Genomic DNA, 12,754 nt, shown 5'->3' on the forward strand with positions numbered 1-12,754 from the left:
AAGGCCCAGGTTACTACAGTATGTAGATTAATTAAAGAGCTGGAATCGTTAGTCGATAAATCAATTAGTTGATCACAAGGAAAATATTTAGCAACTATTTTGAGTTATTTTTCAAGTTTTGTGTGATGACAAGGTGTAATGAACATTTTTAATTTTTTGATAATCAAGACAATAACTGGAATATTATTTGTAATTAAAATAATTATCAGCAGCAGAACAGAACCAAAGATTCTGAGGCAATCCACATGATCAAGACCCGTCTTGTGGATAAGTTCAGCCCGTCAATATGTTAACAAGTGGAATACATCTGGATTTAAAAGAAATGTAAAGATTTGAAGATGTCACAGTGAGTTTCAGGAAGTTGTAATGGACTATTTTTGCTTTTTTGATAATCAAGAAAATACCTGGAATATTAATTGATAGTAAAAAATAATTATTAGTTACAGAACAAACAAATCGTCCAACATCCTGCGTAACCTGGTGCTGGTCGTGTGGTCATAGCAGTGAAGGCAAAAACAGAGAAATTGTGAGAGAATGCGGAGAAAACTTGAGGATAATTGCTGTCAGATGAGAGAGAGAAGAAAGGAAAGATGAAACAAAATGGAGCCGGCAATACAGACAAGAGAAACTGAAAACATCGACGTACTTGCATTAAAAAATAGGAGCGCAGAGGATTAAAGAAAATGTGTAATGAGAGGACAGATGGGAAAGACCGAGGACGGAGAGAGTCGGACTGAGATGGAAACAGAGAAAACATCAGAACTTGTAGTCGTTTCACATCTTGTTTATGGCTACGAACTCTCCGCTGCAGAGTAAATATAGATGGAAAATCTGGTTTTATTTATCCACAGAAACACCGGGGAGTTGAGCAGCCAGCAGTGTTGAAAATAAACCCTCAAACATCTTTCTCACCCAAAGCTACACACACGACTACCTCACACTGGGCATCAGTAGACATAAAACACACAACATCAGCCTCCTGCAGAAAAACATGTATGTTCAAAATCGTCATAACCAGGATCAAAAAAATCAGATTTTACAAAACATTTTCCACAGTTGAGCTTTCAGCCGGCATCATGAAGCAGTTTGTGCATGTGTGGGACGGCATCAGCTGTCAATTACTGTGACGAGAAACACAAAAAACAAGAAAAAAAGAATCCTGCATGATATGATGATATAAATAAATATGTTCTGGCTGTTCCTACAGAGGGAGGCGGTCATGTATTCACATCACGTTGGTCTGATTGGCAGCCCAGACAAGCGCAGGGCTGCTATTTACATTTGAGACGCAACGAGGCCACAAGTCCAACTCGGCCTAATTGATAGAACCAATTGCATTAGGAACAGGTGATTCAGGCTGCTATTTATTACCTGAGTTAATTAAAGAGAGTGAGAGGGAGAGAGTCTTAAAGAAAGAGTGGAGAGGGGGAGATTCAGCGATACAGAGAGAAAAAGGGGCTTTAAGCTGCCAAAGGGGGGAGATGGTATGAAAAAATAAAAGGAAGAAGACGGAAGGAGCTGCTGAAGGGGAAAGAGGAGACGCAATTAAAAACGAGCGAGGATGAGAGAAGCCTTTTCAGACTAATGGACGATAAAGAACAGCAGTTTGAGGAGATGGAGGAACAGAGTAGAGTCGAGGGGTGGAGACGGGTGAGAGGAGAGGCGGAGGTTAGAGAGAGGTGAAGCAGAGCGCTGGTGTTCGGCCTCAGATGAAGCCGTGTGATGAAGACTCAGCTCAGACTGATTTAAACAGGAACCACAGGATGTTTTCTTCATATAGCTTTTGATCCACTGTGGAGCTCTGGGAGGGTTACAGACGGACATCCATGGACCAGTTTGAGTTTGGGAGTTCCTTTGAGAAGTTGGACTCAAACTGACTCGCAGGTTTCATCCTAAATCAGTTCTTCTGTGTTTAACACGCAGGATGCAGCAGTCTCATGACGTCACTTACTGAAAACTGTTCGGATGCTCTGTTCAACATGAAGCCTCGTACAATTCACCTTGAAGTCTCAGGTTGTTTGTGAGCATTTGGAGCATTTGGAGCACTCAGGCTGTATTCTCCTTGTATCCTGATGCGAACGCTGCGTATTCATCAAATTACATCGACCACAACTGACAGTATGAGAGAGAGAGGAGGAGGAGGAGGAGGAGGAGGAGGAGGAGGGGGAGGAGGAGGAGGAGGAGGAAGAGGAGGTGGAGGAAGAGGAGGTGGAGGAGGAGGAGGGGGAGGAGGAAGAGGAAGAGGAAGAGGAGGAGGAGGATGTGTGTGGGGAAAGACACAGATGTTGAAACAGAGAGAAAGTCAAGGTCAGAGAGAGCGAGACAGACGTTTGACCAGAGCAAATATAGTCTGTGATCTGCATCAGAAATAAAGGAATGACAGACGAGTGTTGAGGTTGTCTGTTCAATCAACGCCAACCTGCAGCGACCTAACAGAGAGAGAGAGCGAGTCTTTACTGTCCTTCTTTAATTGTATTCATTTCTTTACTGTGCTGGATGAGATGTCTCCTGTCTGACCTGCTCAATCTGTAGATTGTCTTTGTTGTGTGTTGAAAGTAAATGTGTTGAAAGGGTTTTTAAAAAGAGGGAAAGATGAAGAGAGAGACGTGGGTGCAAGGCTAATTCACATTTTAGATTTGCATATTTAAAAAAACCTGATTGGAAATATGAACAAAATATCACATCAGATCCAAATGTTAAGCCCGGCTGAAGCGTTACAATCGAATCGCCACAGATAAGTTCAAAATTAATGTTTCTCAACGTTGCAACTTTGTTTGTTTAGGCTGATTTTTCTGTTTCTCTCTCGTCACTACGCTGCACTGATGCTCTGGTTAGGTTTAGGCACAAAAACCACTTGGTCAGGGTTAGAAAACATCACGGTTCTGCCTAAAATACCTGTTTTGTTCACCATAAAAACTGTCCCCTCCACCCCCTGATGTGGAAGGTGGCTAATAAGCATATAATGTGAACGTGATGTGCCTCGTTGGGTATCAACCTTGGACACATCTGTGGTTAATGTTAAACGTTAACTGCTGACATTATATCCCAATCTGCAGATTTTCCTTCCTTCCTCCCTTTTTCCTTTTTTGTTTGAAGAAAATGTGTTGAGAGAAGAGTGAAAGAGGAAGAGAGAGATGTCAGAGGCTGAGCCATCTTGTTTTTATGCACATTTTTAAATTTGCAGATGTCAGAAATCCAAAAAGCTAAAAGTCAGAATATTGTCCAAAAACATATCTCAAAATGTGGTTTTGAATTTTTTTTTTTCCTGATTCTTACTTTTAATAAACCACAAAGAACACGAGTGGATTTCTGAAAGATGTAGAAGTACAAAGCTGAAAAGAGCTGACGATTTGTGGACACATAAAAAGACGATTAAAACCTCACCGCTGCCTCCCTTCACTCCACCAGAGAGCCCAAATATTTTAAGAGTAAAAAGAGGAACTGCAGCACTCAGACTCATCGCTCACTGATGAATGATACGTCCTTTAAATGAAGATTGTAGTGCTTTAAAAGACGAAGCGTGTAAACTACTTGATGAGTGTCGAGTAACATGAGTTTTAATCGCGGTAAAGAGCGAGTGAGGGATGAGTGTCAGACTGTGAAGCAGGAGAGGGATCAGGGAGAAGAAGCTGAAGAGAAACGGTTCTCTGAAGCTTTTGCATTAATACGGTTTCACTGCTGCTATTCTCATCCTGCACTTTGTCCTTTTGTTTCTCTGTGAATTCATAATCCCAGTGTGGAGACGACGAAATCCGTCTGTACTGAACTTCCTGCCTGTCACTTGTTTTTGAGCTCATGTTTTTGTTCTTTTGTCCTCCGCCCGGTTAATGTCACTGATCTAAAAGAGTGCATTCATTTCTCTGGTTGAAATATTTGCTAATATTAATAACTGAACAGATAAACTTGTGGCTGAGCTGTTTCCTAGCAACGCAATTCAACTGAGAAGGTTCACTGATGACTTCCTCGATTCAAAGGTGTGTTTTTATAAAACGAATGTTGATTTTACAAATCAAAGTCTGAACTGATTCTCAGCTGAACAAACATGAATGTCACAACAAATAAGTCGTGTTGACCACCGGTGGACCTTCAGAATCCAAATATACAAACTGATTAATTATGACTGAGATACAGTCAGAGAAGAGAAGTTACAATGAAAGCAAACATAATAATTGCTATTTGTTTAATATGAAATGTGGTTTGCTGTCCTAAAACTCTTGTAGCTCAGATGTTCCTGAGCTAATCCCTCACAGCTCACAGCAGCAGATGTTATCCATTAAACTAAACAACAGAGTGGGACAGAACGAGTCTCACGTCAGCCATCAGCATTTATTGTACGTCTTCAGGCAGACTTGTCAGGAAGTAAATTGATTATGATTGATTACTTAGTTGTGGAGAAGGGCTAGGATTATATAAGTGTTAACTTCTTCCTGCTCCTTTTCGGACATGTTTTACAATCCTCTGTCCATCAACAGCTCTGTCTGACCGCACTGCTGCCCGTCCCTCTGTGTGTAAGAGTGATGCGTGGATCTCAGTCTGGTGATGAGGCGGTAAAAAACTAATCATGTGAGGCTGCTGCGTCGCGTCATCTAGAGATTCGGAGTCTCGCCTATTTCTACCGCGACACACGCAGTTCTCAGCAAAAAACGACCTGTAGACGGTCATATGGACATCATACCAGTGTTTTAATGTCTGTTCATGTAGAATGAAAACAATACACACAACAGGTGAAAGGGCAGTTTCTTTCCTGTGCACACTTTCTTTCACTCTCACTTCTTTTTTCTTTTTGTTAAGGAAAATCACGTCATCATATTTATTGATAATTATCAAAGTCTGTAAACAGATAGGGCAGGCAGCAGCCGCGCTGCAGCTGCAACGAAGAGTGATGCGAGTAACACGGCCGCCACGCAGTACACAGGCATCCAGTGTGTCCAGCCTGTAATTTACCCCCAACACTGCTGTTTAATTGCTTTGAAGCATGTCAGCACGTTATCACTTCACTCTATTGAGCGTTCATGTAAACGGTTAAGTTTGAATCTCTAATCAAAATGATTTCAGTCAGATTGAAGAAGTATTGTCTGTGTAACCACGGATGTCTCTCTCTCTCTCAGGACCTGGCAGCGTTGGTAGCTAACGGCACGGTGACCAGTAAGCCTCCGGTCACCTTGAGGTTGGTCATCCCGGCCAGCCAGTGCGGCTCTCTCATCGGCAAGGGTGGCTCTAAGATCAAGGAGATCAGAGAGGTGAGTGTTTGACAGTATGTTATATATTAAATAGATGTTGTACTTGAGTCACAGGTCATCCAGCCGACAGGAGGAATCATAAACGACCACTGATGAGTTCCCATGTTTAGATAATTCATGACAAATATCTTCGACTCCCTCTGGATGCTCGTCAGACTGAAACCTTGTGGAAAGAATCAAAATGTTCCCACACAAATCCTCTTCACAGGAGTTTTCCTCTTCAGATTTAAAATACACGGAGCGAACGACAACAGGAAGAGAACCGCAGTGTGAAATAAGACCTTGAAAACTTCACAAAGGCGGCTCCTCGGTTAAATCGCACATAAAGCTGAATGTTAAGTGTCAGATCTGACCGTCATCTCTTATATGCTTGTTTCCATAGCAACATAGTTAACTAACTGAGGTCTGAAGCAGCCAAATATTAAATGAATAAATTCCAGATGTATTCGAACTTGAGAATTATTTAATGTGGCGAGAGGAAGGCTGCGGGATATTTGTTAAACACCATAAAACCACGACTTTAAATTCACGCTCATTCACTCTGACTGGCTGTCTCAACTTGGCTCGATTCATCGCGTCTATTAATACGTGATCTGACGCATGACCTTATGAATTATGAACAAAACCACAAATGTTCTCGCAGCTCATAATTCCTGTCAGAGCGTGCAGCTCGCACACGCTCTGCGCTGTTTCCCTGCAGCTTTTTAGTGTCTGACAGCGTGTTTTCTGCTCAGCTCCACTCACGTTATGTTCTCAGGCAGGTAGAGAATAACTGCTCTGTTTGTGTGCGTGTGTGTGCGTGTGTGCGTGTGTGCGTGTGTGTGTGTGTGTGTGTGTGTGTGTCTGTCTGTGTGTGTGTGCGCGCAGACGACAGGTGCCCAGGTGCAGGTGGCAGGTGACCTCCTCCCCAACTCCACAGAGAGAGAGGTGACGATATCAGGGAGCCAGGACGCCATCATCCAGTGTGTGAAACTCATCTGCACTGTGATCCTCGAGGTGTGTATCAATGAGGGAGGAAGTGTGCGTCCCAGTCGTTACATAGATCTTCATCACATCAGGCAGCAGAATAATCTCTTGATAAATAAATAAATAAATGAATGAATAGCCATTTAATTGGCTGTGCGTTTGAAAATGAAAATAATGAAATATGATCAGCTCAGCCTCCAGAAGCTGGACTTGCTGTTGGTATGACAACAGAAAAAGACAAAGGATCTGCACTCTGTGATCGAAGCTCTCAAACTATTTTAGGAAACAACATTTCACAGAAGTCTTCATCAGACAAAGGATCTCATTCATCAAACGTAAATATGCACAGATTTGATCCTGAGAGGTGCAAATGAGCAAAATAAGAACTGTTCTCAGATTTCCAGGAACACTCGATCAGGAAAGAGAAAAACATTTTGTTTGTGCATAAAACAAAAATAGCCCGTTGATGTGCTCGGTATTAGATGACAGCACATGGCGTGCAGATATTTATGTTGCCAGGGGCGATATTTAATTTCACTGTTGGTGGGGACGATAAACAGAAAGAAATTCTCATGAAGTAAAGGGAGAAGCAGGGACTGACTGACTGCTGGAGAGCAAACCACACACAGACGTCCTTCAGGTGTCCAACACTGAAACCGTTTTGTAAAAGATGTTGAGAAAACTCTAAATAATATTTTTGACCTAAAAGAACCTTTGAAACTAGAAAATAAGTCGGGTATCAATCTACTGGAAACAAAAGGATTGGCTGATGAACTTCTCTTCAACATACTGAGTATAACTGCTGTGAAGCAGGTGACACGGACGTGGAAACAGCCACAGATTTATCAGTGACAGATCAAATTTTAGTTGGAAAAATTATCTGTCTAAGATCGACTACAGATCGATTTGTCAAACCGTTTTTTTGTTTTTTCTCCTATTTTTTGTTTGTTGTTTGCTTTTCTGAGCAGATGTCTCAGTTATCTTTGCTATTAACTAATGTAACTGTATAAAAAGTATTTAAAAAATATCCAATGGTCAAGTAAATCATTTTAAATAATAATTTGTATGGAAGATATTGCAGGAAATATTGCAATAAAGTATTTTAAAAAAGAAGTAAAGTACATTTCCCCCCCAGCTCCAGTCAGCAGTCAACATTGCAGAACAGAAACACCCGACAATGGAGGTCACCTCCGGATCACTGCTGCAGTCAGGCTGATAAACAGGAGTGAAGATAAATCCACTTTTTAATCCCACAAGTTAAAATGTAATCTGTTAGCTCTCCTCCCGTCGGATCAGAGCAGAATCTGATGTGACTCTGAGTGTTTATTCCTCCAGAAGGTCTGGATCTGCACCGACTCTCTCCTCCCACACAACACACAACACTCGTCTTTTACATATTGTGCGTTTAAGTTGATATGTTCAACAAAGAGTCACTTATTTCCACATCCAGCAGGCTCAAAACAACATGATGTGTGTGTGTGTAATACTCTCTCTTTTAACTCTGTTTTTGGTCTCCACCAGCTCCTGAGGGAAATATCTGTCTCTTTAGCTGCTAAATGCTCCATCATCTTCACCAGCTAGTCTCTGCTGGCTTTTTATAGGTTTTTCTCTGAAAACGCCGCCTTAGAGCGCTGAATGTGAACCAGACTGGTAAACAATGAGCTGTAGATTCAGCTGATGATTCTCTGCCGCCTCTTTTGCACGTTGTTGATGTGTCGGTTGCTTTACAGCACTGAGTCTTTTTCTTGGCCCTCATTTCAAACCTCGAGGATCTGAACACGTCTTCTGGATGGATGCACACTCACTGCTGTGTTTAGTTAGAGGCTCAATTCAAAGTCGTCTCATATTATTAAATCAGCGTTACAGACAGCCGTGTCAGATTCAGAAAGACAAACATGAGCTTCACTCAGATTTCATTCCTCCCTGATTTATGTTTATGATCAAACCCACTGACAAACACGACACAAAGCTTCTGCTCTGATGCAACTCGATGCTAATTTTGAAACGTCAGAGCTGCAGAGGTGATTCTGTATAAATTCATAAAAAAAACAAAAACTTTCATCGAGCTCTCTCTACCTGTCCGCTCTCAATCACATTAAAGTGTTTTTATGAGGTACGTCCACTTTCTAATAATCTGCAAAATGGAAACACTAAAATCTATAATTCACGATTGTATTAGAATTAATCAGCGGCGGCGGTCGTTAAGATGAGCTACGTCTCGGAGATTAGAGACGGAAACAGTGAAATCAAAGGCTGCGGGAGCTCATTGATATTCCAAGCACCTTAATCTGGGATGAGAAAGGAGGAGTGAAAGAAAGAAAAGAAATAAAAATGCTGACCCGAGCTAAACTCATTCACTTTCAAGTGCTGCTGAAATCAAAGAGTTTACTGTGTCGACGTGAAGATCCAGCGTTCATTCACACTTTCTGTTTGATCTCAGATAAGAAATCTTTTGATCTACTTTCTGCTGGACTGTTGTCTCCCTGCCTTCCACCCAGTGCATGCTGGGACAGAGTAACTTAATAACATAATCTACATAATTTAACGTACTGACGCTTAGAGAAAATTCAGTTTTAGCACGTGCAATCCTTAAACTCCTGCAGGAAAGTCCTGCATACGACTCACCTGAACGCCTTCTGATCCAGACTGTGGTGTCGAACCAGAAAACGTAGAGCCGCTGACCAGGCTGCTGTGTTTGGCGCGTCGGGAGTGAGAACAGTTTTGCACGACATGACAAAAATATTGATGCGTATTTAAATGAAGCACTGAAAGGTCAACATTAACAAATTCACCAGCCATCATCAGCTGAACAATGAATCTATCAGTAAATCAGAGCGCAGCACCTAATGAACAGCAGTGTTGTTCAGCTCAGTATGAAAAACAATGATTTCCCTTATTTCAACCACATGAACATCTCACACAAACACAGCAAACAAGCAGCAGAGCAGCTGCTCAATACAAGTCACTTAGATTTTAATGCAGCAACAGTGAAATGAAATCGCGTTTCGCTTATTGGACGTCTCTGGATGTCTCCCTGCTGCATCAAACACGTGTGCGAAGAGAAACGTGTGAAACATCAGCTGACAGTTCAACAACATCAACGACATCACAATGTGAGGTGAGACAGGCTGAGAAAAGAAAAATAGAATAAAGAGCATGGCTGATCCCCAGCTGACACATCCAACCCTCTGTGATGACATGAAGAAAGTTTTCAAGCCAAAACTACAAACATGGACGGTGAGACGTGACCGTGAACAATGTTTCTACCAGCTGTTAAACAGTGAACATTTAATCAAAAGCTTCCAGGTCAGGAAGAGAAAGAAGTGAAAACCTGAGCCAGAGTAAAAACAAAAGTTATAATCCAGACAGTGATTTCCTTCAAACAGCTGTCACACAATATGTTTTTGCAAAAACCACAATGATACTGTTTGATAATGAGACTTCAGAAACAATGAAACAGTCAAAATAAATATGATTACTCCTGCTGTCCTGGTGTTAGAGGGAGGGAGAGGATGAAATTATTACTGTTATTTTGGTTTGTGATAAAAAACACTGGTGAATCGAGATCATTGTGAATATCGTCACATGAAAAACTTACATACAGTCTTTTATTGGTCTCTGATTTATTAATGTCACGACATCTGAAGACTTAAATATTGTCTCATCACAACAGTTTCTGTGAGAGTAACTGGCTCATTGTCATCCAACTCTCCCAAAACATCTCGCGTTAACATCAGCACAGATACTATAAGTCTGATACGCCTGAAAGTAGAAACCAAATCTGTTTCACTCCCAGATTGACTGATTTCCTGCTCTGAGACACTCGATAAATACCCTGACTCTTCCTCATCTCTCACTTTCTTTCTGTTTCTGTTTCTATCCCTCCTTTTTTCTTCAGTCTCCACCAAAGGGAGCGACGATTCCATACCGACCCAGCCCGACCCCGGGTACTGTTCTGCTGGCAGGAAACCAGGTGAGAGGACGGAGGATGATAAACCACAACAACACAGAACCAAACGCAGAATATTAAAATCAGAGGGTTACAAGACAACAAATGCGATGAAGTGAACTGAATCACACAAGAACTGATGAAAAGAAAGGAGGAAATAAGACGAATGTACGAGAGAGTGAACGAATAAAGAGAAAGATGGATATAGACAACAGGAGGAGAGGAGGGGAGGCAGCAGGAGGGCAGGAAGGGACTGTGGGTGGACGGATTAATGGGTCGGATAGATGGGTGGATGAAGGGGATCTGCAGGGGGAAGAAGAAATGATGGATGGATGGATGAGCCAATACATCATTTATTGTCAGAGAATTTGCTTTAGTTTGCAATTTGCATGTTATGGATAATGTCCACGTGGTCGCCTTGCCTTTGATTTACACACACACACACACACACACACACACACACACACACACACACACACACACTCACTTGTTTAATGTCTATTTGATCGGTGCCATGCATTGTGAATGGCAGCTCCTGTCACTGTCCGTCCAACAGGAAACAAAAGAGGCTTTTTTCATGTTTATTCAGTACAAATCGTCACTGTTCATCAGTAAGATGTGTGAGTGGATGCTACAGACGTAATGATGGTTTAACAACACTGAGTACAGTTTATACATACATGTAAATATATGAATAATGTGCTTTTACTTGTACCTTTGAGTCTTAGGTATATTTAAAAACAACCAGACAACAAAACATCTGCCTCCTCGCTGTACCTGTTCTGCCACGATCCGACCTGCAGCTGCTGTTTGTCAGTTTAATCACATTAACTCTTGTTTCTGTTGATTGCAAGCTGAAGCTGATTAAACCAATAACTGATGTAAATATGTCACCATATGGTTGTGATTTAGACGATTAGATCGTGTTACCAAAATAAATAATCAGGTCCGGAAAAGAAAATCAGGATTACCTTCATCTACATGAATAAATATGATGTATTTATATCATGCTACACATGGACGCCCGTCTCCCCCCGATGCTCTAACACAGTGTGAGACTGCTCAATTAGGACTGAGTTTTAACGACCTGGTTTAGCCCCAATTATCCATTTCCTCACAAGTTACCAAACCAAAGTAAAAGATTCCTGCATCTCTAACGATTTTTTTCCCTGTAGGTTTTTCCAAAGTACCTTGAGCTCTGAAAAGTTTTCAGGGACAGAAACTCTGATGGTTAATTGGCTGAATCTTGCCGTGTGCGCTCAGCCTCAGCAGTGCATCAGAGCTTAGCAGTTTGCAGGTTGTCATTCGGTCAGTTCGAGCTGGAGGATGATTTTCCCTGAGAGAGTGGCACAACTGAGATCTGTCTGTCCTTGGTCACACATCATTGGACTGTAACAGAGATTGTTTGGAGATGACTTTCTCTCTGCATAGTTGTCTGGGGCATTTGGTTATTTGTGGATGAGCACTGAGGGGCTCTGAGAAGTCACAGTTGTCAACAGTTGAATACCAAACACCGAGGACAGTCATGTCAGCAACCTCAGAGCTTAAAAATCCTCCTCATACCTCCTCATCTGGAAGGTAAAATCAGTGTTTCACTGAAGGAAATTCAATGAAACAGGATCATTTTTTACTTTTCTTAAACGTGAAGAAATGTTAATGAGCAGAGAAAGATCTTCATTTACTGATAAACAAACTAAATAATCAAACTTTGTCTTCATGACTGAATCAACTGAATAAACTAACTGACCTGTTTTACTTTGTTTATATGTGGCGGACCCTGCCACCTTTCTAGCTTCAAACAGTGTTCTGGGACCTTAATTTCCTCTGAGAACAGCTGGTTTCTTCACTGATGGAAACAGTTTGTATTATTACCTCATTAATATTGTAAATATTAAATTCTGAGTTTGAATTTCTTCTTCAAAACTACATAGTGCTCCTTTAAAGTAACAAAGTGCTTCACAACAGGATAAAGTGATATAATAAAATATAATATATATGAATCACTCTTTTATTGGCCTTATGCGAACAGATTGTAATGTGACATGAAAAGAAAGAGTCTATTTTTGTCCTATTTATACTTAAATGATACACAAAGCGGTCAAGAAACTAAACAAACTGTATTCATTCTGATCCAAGATGGCCGCCGTAGGTCTGAGACTGCTTGAGTCCACATAGCATTATTTTACGAGCGTCTGTCCAGAGAGAAGACGCAGCGCCCAGCGTCTTCTTTCAGAGCGCCCCGAGCTGAAAAGAAAGGCTCTGGTGACGTCACCATGGCTCTTTTTCTTTCTCGCGGCCTTGGCGATAATATTCACCGTATTCTTGTCTCCTGTGGATGATGTCATCACCCACATCCTCCTCGCTCTGATGTCAAATAAAAAACAGACTGATGGTAAACCACAGAGGATCAGTGTGGATCATACAGACAAGACGCACGGTCAGCGTATTTCTCTCAGCGCTCCATGGTGGACTAACTCGGTGCCACGAAGCCTTCGTCACCATCTTGTGTGTGCGAGCTGCCGTGGGACTGTTTCTCCTCAGGGATCAATAAACTGTTCCTTTAATTCTCTTCTGTTCTCGCTCATCTTCTCATCTGCTA

The 12,754-nt window shown here is 41.6% G+C and overlaps 1 protein-coding gene across 1 annotated transcript in view; it reads left to right on the forward strand.

The window, feature by feature from the left end:
* pcbp4 (poly(rC) binding protein 4) overlaps positions 1-12,754 on the forward strand; it is a 56,840-nt gene that overhangs the window by 16,382 nt on the left and 27,704 nt on the right. Inside the window, exons 5-7 of the mRNA XM_073468648.1 lie at positions 5,109-5,240; positions 6,108-6,236; positions 10,105-10,179. Of these exons, the coding sequence (XP_073324749.1) occupies positions 5,109-5,240; positions 6,108-6,236; positions 10,105-10,179 (336 nt within the window). The remainder of the gene's footprint in view (positions 1-5,108; positions 5,241-6,107; positions 6,237-10,104; positions 10,180-12,754) is intronic.

This window comes from Pagrus major, chromosome 6 (genome assembly GCF_040436345.1).
Source record: "Pagrus major chromosome 6, Pma_NU_1.0".
Classification (NCBI taxonomy): domain Eukaryota; kingdom Metazoa; phylum Chordata; class Actinopteri; order Spariformes; family Sparidae; genus Pagrus; species Pagrus major.